This window comes from Daucus carota, chromosome 5, assembly GCF_001625215.2.
Source record: "Daucus carota subsp. sativus chromosome 5, DH1 v3.0, whole genome shotgun sequence".
NCBI classification, from domain to species: Eukaryota; Viridiplantae; Streptophyta; class Magnoliopsida; order Apiales; family Apiaceae; genus Daucus; species Daucus carota.
Window position 1 is genome coordinate 23,910,246 of NC_030385.2, and position 10,716 is coordinate 23,920,961.

The window sequence follows — 10,716 nt, forward strand, 5'->3', positions numbered from 1 at the left end:
TCGCAATAAAATTACACATGACATTAATCAGTCCTTGACTTCTACAACTACAATTACGAGTTAAGTTTCAAGAGGGATTTGGCCTTTTAACTAGACTACGAATGCATGCATCAACGTTTGAAAATTATATATTTGTCGAATACATATACCACATGCATCAACGTTTAAAAATAAATTTGTCGACTATAATTACGTATATTGCGAGTTTAAATACATCGACGTATTTAAGATACATGTCGACGAAAACTCACAACCCTTGGTTGAGCACATTACACATTACACATGAATTAATAAAATCTGGGGCTATTGTTATACGTCAAAATTTACACAGCAGATAACATTTGACAAAAGGATTATGGGCTTGACATATGGGCTTGAAGATGCACGGTCCATGGACTTTCGGGTTGGTTAAAGTGGATAAGGTGGTCAAAGAGGGGGGAATGGATAACTACAAAAAATTGGTCACAACTAACCACATCCTTAGTGGGAGATATTTGAATAATGAGAGCGAGAGGTGGCTACGGTTTAGGAGTAGCTGGTGAGCAAAAATAGGGTATTGGAGTAGTGTGATAGGACATGGACTCTAGGAGTTCAATCTGTATATAAATACTAGTCACATGTAGAAACAAAGGAGCTATCGCCAACACCTTTATTCTTTAATGTACACACTCTACCATTCCCTTACACTTGTAACCAATTATTATCATTAGTGAAGATTTCATTCAGCTTGGTAACCAATCCCACCCGCGGTTTTTTTCCTATTCCGGAGTTTTCCGCGTCACCAACTCTTTGTTTTCATTTTATTTATCTCATTGTTCAAATTAACTCACTTAACATTCACCCGTGCAAAATTTCGTTAAAACACCATTGTTTATATATGATCTTGAATCTTTTTCCGTATTTCTCAAAGATCTAAATTTAAATTATTGCAATATTGTATCACACAAAATAATCAATTATGGAGGTTATTTTTTTATAAAAAAACCGAATTATAAAACAATGATACATTCAATTTGAATATTTGTTACCATTAACCGAATGTATTTTTTTGAAACTAACTGAATGTTTTTTTGATAACAAATACTGAATATTGCATAGTAATCTTTTATACGTATTCAATACTTTATATTTTTCTTAATTTTCTATTTATCGAAAATACTAAAGGTTCCCGCACGCGAAGCAAGGTCGTGAACTATGAACTAGTATCATTAACGAATGATAAAGGTCAGCAGTGTATTTGCGCCACAGCTAAGGGGCTATTTGTTACTCCCTCTTTTTTTTTTACTCTACTCGTTTGAAATGTCGGGACTGTTCTTCACATGAGACAAATAATTAATTTGCGCCAAATTTATAAGACCAAATATTGTCGTGAGTGATCTTGTTGGATTCATATTTATGAGTATTTTAATATGATAAAGTTTTTATATTCAATACTAATATAAAACTAAAGATCTTAACGATCAAAAGTATGCTTTGGCGAACGTGGCGAAAATAGGAAAAGTAATAAGAGACGGATGAAGTAATAAACTAAGCACACTGAATAGGCTTCATCCAGTTGTGCAGATTGTTCGGGTGAATATGCATTATGCTGGACTACTCCTGAACTTCTCGAGCAAATGAAATTATCTTGTGAATGACAGACTTTTAAAATTGAAGACAGGTTCTGCCTATTTTGTTTACAAATGACAATCTAGCCCATAAAAATACATTCGATGTTTTCACCTAGTTGGTCTAATTCAATGTTATTAAAGTTAAAATTAGGCATCAAACTTTTTTATAGCAATTAATCAAGAATCTTTCAAGTATTTATATTTTTATATGTAATATTATTTTTCTTACTTTTCATAATTGACATATAATACAGTAGAGAACATATTAACCTAACTTTTAATATACTAACCTAATTTTTAATATTTTGATTTAATAGATAAGAAAAAAAAATATTATAACACGTTATAAATTAAGGAGGTCCGTGGGTCGAACCAACCGACTCACCCGACTGAATTTTTCATATTTCGGCTGTAATGGTATAATAATATATGGTAAAGTATAGATTTATAATATTACTTTTAAAATGAGACCCGTGTATTTAAATATAATGTTAATGTATTTTGGTTGAAAAATATTATTAGTTATTTATTGTTAATTGTATATAATAATATACTATTTTATATATATGTCGCCTGTGTTAAATGTAGAAGATCGGTTTTTTTAGTTAGAAAATCTAAAAAAGATATTGTGTTTTAGTTAAAAATGTAATTACATGTTGCTCGATGTTATCTAGAAGATTGGATTTTTTTAGTTCAAAAATATAAAAAAGATAATATATTTTAGTTAAAAAAATAATTGATATATCGTTAGGCCCGTATTTCGGCTTAAGTACCGACCGACTCAATGTTTCGGTTTTAATAATATGGTATAAACAGATTCGCCACATATATTATCATTCGCCACATATATTAATAGTTTAGAACTTATGATTCTAATTTCTCAAATGACCTCTAATTCTGGAATACATTTAGAAATTATGTTAAAATAAGTTAAAAATGGAGGGAGTCAGTAGTTTGTATTTTGTTAAAATAATTATTTTTAATATTTTTTTAACAAAAATTAATTTCAATAATTAAACAAATAAGATATCAAATTTAATTGATTATATCAATTTTAATAATTTATAAGTCAATTATAATCTAAAATTATTTAAAATTATAATCTGTTTAACCGCGCACTTATATTTTCGATTATCGATCATAAAAAATTATTTTAAGTCTATCCAAAAAGCTCAAAATCATATTATAATCATTTATAAGACATAAGTCATTATTTTAAGTAAGCAAGTTCTATACAATCTCAGAGCATTTATAGCAGGATTGCCTAAAATAATAAAAATATTAATAATATAAAATTTGCAAAACCAATATGTTACTCCCTCCGTCCATCTGGGATGTATACTTGGAATGGACACGGAGACTAAGAAAAATGTATAAATCCGTCCATCTGGGATGTATACATTTGGAATGGACATGGAGACTAAGAAAAATGTATAAAATAGTGTAAAATAATGAGAAAGAGAAAGAAAAGTAGATAAAGTGATAGGACCCATGCATATTTAGTTGATAGATTTGAAAAAGTAGATGGAAGTAGTGTGTGGGTGGGTGAGATTTTTATATTATATAAGTCTACTATTTTGGGAAAGTTTTGAAATGTATAAAATTGAATGGGACATCCTAAAAAGAAAAATGTATAAAAATCAAACGGACGGAGTATACTTTAATGATATGCCTATATTTATTAGTTATATTTTAAAAATAGTGTATTAATGTTACACTATAATGTATTAATGTGCTAACAATATTATTTTAAATTAATCACAAATGCGTAACTTCCTTTTGGTATTATTAGTAACTATTACAAGGAACTCAAATTAATTTTCACAAATATTAAAAATGAAAATTGAAGTAAATTCGAAGTAGTTGTGCACATATTCTTCGGACGAGAAATCAATTACCTAATTATGCAATGAGAGTTAACAAAATTCCATTATTAGTCATCACCAAAAATCCAGTCCAACACTCCAGAACAAAGCCTATTGACATAAAGTACCATTTCATAAGAGAACATGTCATGGAAGGTAAAAATGTACAATTGAGCTTGTTAAATTACTATTAATTTAGTCAAGTGTCTGTTAGTTTTAAATTTGAAAATGCAGCCAGAAATATGCTTAAGACTTGTTAAGCTGGAAACCAGTATAGAAGAGGGTTGAATTTAAGGGGCAGCAATCAAATAATAAGAACACAATGAAAGATTAAATCAGTTTTTATTCAACTTACAAAAACTGTTCACGGTAGAATAAAACTATTCTATCAGTGATTTATATTTTTATCAGTGATTTATATTTTTATCACTAAGAGCTGCTAGGTTACAAGATGTATATGTTCTTCACGATAACACATCTAGTGTAAACACTGATAGAATCTAGCCTCTATATAGGATAAGGAAAGGGTTTAGAACATTCACCAAGATCTTCAGAAATATGAGAAGGTTGGGTGGCTATACCCAAACTGTAAAACAGCTACTGAAGAGGATCACAGAATTTAGGAAAGAGTGGGATTTAGATTCCATTCTTACTCGGAAGTTAACCATCATTTATACCGGAAAGAAAATTCACTTCACTTCATGCTGGATAATAGAACTGAAGAGGATCACAAAATTTAGGAAAGAGTGGGATTTAGATTCAATTCTTACTCGGAAGTTAACCATTATTTGTACTGGAAAGAAAATTCACTTCACTTCATGCTGGATAATAGAATTCAGGGATCCGCATGGTTGTAGAAGATTCTTCAGAGTCGAGGTTCAACTGAAAAAAGCAAGCATTGAAACTTTAAGATTTTTGTAGAAGAAGCTTGATCAAGGATGTAGAGGATGAAAATGCTAGATTCTACATAACTCTTAAGAGGCAGATTGAGGCCAACGATGAAAGACTAGGGAAAGACAAGAAAATACAGAAGACATAATTAAATTTTGGAGGAGGTCATATTCTTGTACATCTTTTCTTACATCTTATTCTATGCGTACAAGTTTCGGCCGGAATGATTGAGAAAGATCAAACCCGTTTGAACCTTGTTTTAGGCCATTAACATGGATTCTGTAAGGAATTCAGTTCCTGTAAAGGTTAAGAATTTCTTATCAAATAGGACGCAACGAAAGACAGTATATTCTGTCCATAGATCTAGAAAAAAACAATAAACAAAAATTAAAAAGAAAAACAATTCTTCGTGACCTCTACGTTGATATAATATGTTATTCCACTAGATTATCAATTGATTCTACTTAATTAGATACCACTCTGCAATTCATGAAAGAAACTGTAAAATTTAAGCCATGTAATTCCAAGAAGAAAAATAATCTCCTTTGTTATACGAGCTCTATAGGATTGTCTAGTTTTCTTCATGTTATTATAAGAAAGTAGGGAAAATATGTTGACAAATGATCAAATTTAAATTAGTAATATATCCTATTTTAAAGGAACTAGTTTTTATTGCTTTAACGAGTTAGTGGAAGTGGTTGCTCACTTGGGAGGATAGGGGTTGGTAACTATGTTTATATTGTTGCTCAGGTTTATTCATGTGCTGCATTTTTACTAAGCAAAATGAATTAAATAGAATAGTTTAGCTTTTTGCTTTCCTTTAATGCACACCATGTGTTTTGTTCGAAACGCGCCAACAAAATGTAACAGATACAAAAGCAGAAAATTCGCTCTGTAATATGGAAGAAAGGAGTATAATATGTTACACTATGAAGCTCTTGCTAAAGGCATACATACATAAGAAAAAGTTATGCTTTGATCCAAAAAGAAACCTAGAAGCTATATAAATCACATGCTAGGTAAGTTATACTGGAAAATGCTATCAAGTCTCCCATAGTATGGATAGTCACTATTCATATAACTCAAAATCTATAAGACTGTTGTTCCCGTAATCCACAAATCAGATCAAATTGGGAGTAGGACTTGATTAGATGCATAACCGAATCACCCTTAAAATTTGCATAAAACATCAATGTGATGAAAGAGTGACGTATATCGATATAATCCCTAAAAATAAATGTAGAGAGAAATAGGAAGGGCGGACCATTTTCGACAAAGCAATCATGTGTATGACTTCACCGGGCTTTGAAACATTTGTCTAAAGCATCGAAGACGCCCTGTAAAGTGACCTCTTCCACCAAGACAAGTTTTCCCCTTGATTTGGAACCAGAACCAATAGACAGCTGCCGCCTTTTAACACCCAAAACCTTCGAAACAACAAGAAGAAAGTAAAAGATTAGGATTCGGAGCGAGGTCTATGTAATGTTGAAAATAAGTTAGAAAAATGAATTAGTTAAATAACGATGGAGAAATTGAAATTACGGAGCTGATATAATCGAGGAGAGCAGCATTAGCTTCACCATCTTTTGCAGGAGCGTCGATTTGAACACTTAATGCGTCGTCATTGAAATCTGCAGCGCATGAATATATATAACAAAGGGGTGGATTGAGAATAGATATCAACTAAAAGTAATTAATACCAGTAATAGAAGCCAATTTGGAACCAGGCTTGGCGTGGATGGTGATTGCTACGGAGGTGGGGCTTACGGCGCGAAGACACGCCGGATATTTAGGACTGGGACTCATCTCACTTGAGTCCTTGCACTTCTCTTTCCCCTTCCCTTTCTTCGGACCCATCGGAAACATACCCCAACTATTTTATCATTCCACTTTATTCATCTCGCCCGCTGTACCGTCATTTCTATACAGACAGTTTCCATTTTAGATATCCTATCATTTGTATAAATTTGTAAAATAATAACTTTTAATAATATAAAATACTATCACATCAACTACTTTCTCCCACTATCTTCGTTTTATAATAATATAAACACTATTATACCCACTATTTTTCTCCACTATCACAAGTCTATAATTAAATACAAATGGATCCCTCCACTTACCCACTTTTCATCTAATTTTACTCATTTTTTACACTTTTTCTTGGTCTCCCTATCTACACCAAATGTATATAATTTATGGAAAATGCTAGAGACTCAAAAAAATTGTCCCAAATAATTTTCCCAAATGATGTGTCCAAATCTAATTGGCTGAATTCACTTCCATAATAATGAGACCCCCTGCAGATTCATCAATCACCCAATCATAACTAGCCACTTGTTTGCCACATCATTTGGTAAAGAATTTTGGGAATTTTTTTTGGGGTCTCTAGCATTGCCCATAATTTATTGGGACCGAGGGAATAGTAGTTTTAGGGCTTATTTTGTAGCAAATTTACTCAAGTGTTTTATAAATATTTAAATTCATAAATTATTTTAATATTATTTAAATAATTTATTATATAAATATAAATATTTTTTTGGAAAATAATATTATTTCTTAAATTCTCTAAATTTGATCAAAATAATGTTAACTTGTTAATTTTTTATTTTTATATTAAACTTTTTATAATATATCTATAATTATATTAGAATATTAAAAATTACATATTTTATTAAGAATATTAAAAAATTATTTAGAATATTATAAATTAAATTCTTACCACATGATAATTTTATTTTTAAATATATTAAAAGTATAATTAAATATTTAAATATATGTTCTTAATCCTTTTATCGACCCGGTTATAATTCCGGTTAAGCATTCGCTTAACAGCTAGAAGGGTCTTTCTTCGCCTTTAACAAATTTGCGCTTTTAACAGTACTGAATATTACATATCGATTATTGATTCGTGAATATTATTACTGAATTCTACATATCGACTATCGATTCGTGAATATTATTACTGTGCGTAAAAAGATTCCACGTATCAAATTTTTTATATCCATTCTTCTTAAAAATCATATTTTTGACTATTTTTGCGATAATCCCGTTGTCCGAATAAACAAAACACACATAAATAAATGGATATACCAAAAATATAATTTAAAATGTACATGTTATGAATAAATATGTTAACCTTTATAAATTTACATATTTCAAAAGATAAGTAACATTTCAGATTTTATATTAAATTCTAATTATAATTTAAAATCATATCTTAGATACTATAAATTTTTAATTAGCTTAAAATACTAATATATACATATTTCATTTATCCATACTTTGAGATTTCTGAAAAGATATTAAAATATTTATTACACAAAAACTTAAATATAAAAATTATCTACCTTTCAAATCCGTTCTCTTTTTTATTATTTAAAAATATGAGAATTTGAAAGATAGTTAAAATTAATATTATTTGATATATTAATTTAAAATAAATACAATTTTTGAACACCATGTTGTATAATCTTTTTTTCAATTATCTTATACAAATTTTGAATAAATATGTATTAGCTTACTCATTTATATTTAGCCATATTTCGATAATTATGTGTTTATTTTATTTCAACAAAGCCTTCGAATATTATTATATTAAATAATAAATTTAAATATTATATCAGTTAATATTACATTTGAAATTGATCCAAAATTCTTAATTCATCAAATATCTATAATGTAACACCCCCAAATCCGTATCTCTCGGATACAGGCTGTCACACAATTTCGGCATAGTACCTGTCTTACATTACATAACTCACCCCACAAGTTTGGGGTCAATTATCCACTTAAAACTAATTCAGAATATTATTACAATAATAAGTTCATTGTTACAAATGACTAAGAAAATATAAACACTCTCGCCACGGAAACTAGCCATCGGACCCTTCATCTCGATACAGCTTCACACTATACCCTTGCCCTTGTTGACCTTACTCTTTCCCTTATTGCTCGATTCCAAACTATCCTCCTTATCTGTGCCACATTCAAATTTTACTGTTTAAAAGGAATAAATAATTGCAAGTATGAGTAATTGAATGCTCAGCAAGTTCACTAGTATCATTTGAATCATCAAGACATTTCGCCGAGGAATTTAAACAAATTAATTACTTAAGCATATTCAAAAGAAATATAGTAATTAAACAAACATAAAAAGTTCAATAAAGAATGGAATATCATTTACTGGTCTTCATCCTAGTGGTTGCACCACGTGGCTCGATCACCGCCATTTAACAGACACCACCCTGTGTCACCACCGCAGTCTGGCCGTGACCGTCGAATGGCGCCATACACACTTCACTCTCTTGGGAGCATAAGGGTTATCATTTTCAACCCTTAAAGTTGTCTCATCATAAAGACAGATAATAATTATTCTCTTCTCTACCGCGAATGCAAATTATTTATGTTGACTAGTTTCTCCTCGAACAAAATTTTAAACCTCCTTCTCATATGCGAACAATTGCACCTTTACAATACCAAATCGAAGTTTCTCAGATTGGGAAGAAATCAAACAATCTGAGTAAGGATATGAATCGGATTAAAAATAATGAACTAGAATCTTAGCTGCTTTAGCATGTATAAAGTGAATAATCATTCCCTGAAGGAAAATATTAAAAGTCTATAATGCTGAAAGAATGAATTCAAAATAAGGGATTCAATAGTCAAGCATTACTGGACTTTTATGTTTTACCATGCATAAAGTGAATAATCATTTCTTATTTGTTGAAGAACGTGTAGATTCTTCTTCTCAGTGATACATATGTTATTTGCTTGTAAGGATCACCAGGAAAGATATATTTGTGTTGGGATTTATGGGCATAGACATCAGTCAACTTAACGTTTTCATGTACTTAGATTTATCTAAGTAGAACATACTGTCGCAGCCAGAGTATGTCTTTGTAGTATAGTTTTATCTCTGTCAGAAATGTAATGGTCATACTTGGAAGAAGTTCAATTCGAAATTGTTCATGCCCCAAGGCGCAAAGACAAATGACAGCAAAATTAAAAGACTACTATTGTCAAGATGTTTGGCAGCAGTACTACACATGGCACACAGTTGCAAAGTCTCGACAGCAAGTTTTGTTCTTGACTGCAACTTTGGCTGAAGCTCCGCAGACAACAAGTCTCCACTAGCATGACAGCAGAATATTAGCGTTCCTACCTAAAGCGTATTCAGGAAGCTAGAGTCATCTCAATCAGTGTTTTGACATCAAGTTCTGATGTCCCTATGTCACTGTCGCTGGAGATCTTGGATTAGATTTGATTTTACATCAAGTCAAATCCTGTGGCAGATAAAGATGTTCAATTCTAGGAATGCTGCAGAAAGACGTTTTGTAGCAGACCTATCAAGCCTATAGCTTGGAGCTCAAGAATACACAAAGTTGTAGATAGCTACCTGGAAAGGAGACAAAGTCACTTTTGTTCACCTCTGAGTTACTCAAAATAGAATGTTACTAGGTTGCCTTTTATACAATGTAACAACTATAGAAATGCATTTTAGGAATGTCACATGGGCTGTGTTCTGTAAAGTAACCGCAAAAGCAAAAGACTACTTATAGATCTACAGAACCCGTGGTGCCCAAGTAAGGTTAAAAATTGATATAAGTATAGGAACCAAGCTTGAGGAGAGTAAGTGCAAAAACAGAGATATCAAACAGAGTAACACCAAGGGAGTGAAACACAAGTGTATTCCTTGAGAAACGAAGCTCGAGATTAATTCTTCGAGGTTGTAGCAAAACAGCAAAATAAATAAATCATTTATTTTGTGAAGTTAAACTACAAGTGTTCATAACTTAGTTTGCATCTCACTTTACTGATATAATCAAATCTTCAATTTGTTGTTGAATTGAGATTTAAATTTATCAGTATTGCATTCAACCCCCCCTTCTGCAATACATTCGAGGACCAACAACTGGTATCAGAGTGGTGTCATGTTGTTTTCATAATCTTGTAAACAAACCTTGTGATCGTGTCAAGTATGCATAAGTCAAGCATCAAGATTCTAACGCTCGACAAACAAAATTACAACATCTAAAAAAGGAGGATGTTATAGAACTAAAAACGGGGGTGAGCGATTCGTGCTTTGGACTGGTCTCGGTGTGAGATGCCTACGTATCTTCTGCGTGGAGAAGAATCAAGTCCAAAACGTAGTTCTAGTTATGAGGGGTAGAGCCCTTTATATAGGCGCTTCGGAGTCAGAAGTGGGACGGAAGTATGATTCCGTGTATCAGACTTCTTATCGAAGTATGCCTCGAGGCAAGAGATAAGATAGAGCTCTTATCCTTCCGTTGTTGATATTCAATCGAACTCCGGGATGTTTATCTGTTAGAATCAGATGTATTATAGAA

The 10,716-nt window shown here is 31.3% G+C and overlaps 1 protein-coding gene across 4 annotated transcripts; it reads right to left on the minus strand.

Annotated features, from left to right (window-relative positions):
- Nucleotides 1-3,479: 3,479 nt before the first annotated feature.
- On the minus strand, nucleotides 3,480-6,282 carry LOC108192620 (uncharacterized). 4 transcript variants are annotated; one of them, XR_001803322.2, is made up of 5 exons: nucleotides 6,067-6,281; nucleotides 5,909-5,997; nucleotides 5,631-5,793; nucleotides 4,558-4,663; nucleotides 3,785-4,357 (listed from the first exon to the last, which is right to left on the minus strand). XR_001803322.2 is itself a non-coding variant. In XM_064094692.1 (4 exons), exons 1-3 carry the CDS (start codon nucleotides 6,230-6,232, stop codon nucleotides 5,662-5,664), a joined length of 387 nt encoding a protein of 128 aa, XP_063950762.1. In that variant the 5' UTR covers nucleotides 6,233-6,282; the 3' UTR covers nucleotides 3,480-3,586; nucleotides 5,631-5,661. The 4 variants fall into 4 exon arrangements, 3 of the variants coding, with proteins under 3 accessions (XP_063950762.1, XP_017227555.1, XP_017227554.1); XM_064094692.1 differs by lacking the exons at nucleotides 3,785-4,357; nucleotides 4,558-4,663 and adding an exon at nucleotides 3,480-3,586 and having other exon boundaries at nucleotides 6,067-6,282; XM_017372066.2 differs by lacking the exon at nucleotides 4,558-4,663 and having other exon boundaries at nucleotides 6,067-6,280.
- Between the last annotated feature and the right edge of the window lie 4,434 nt (nucleotides 6,283-10,716).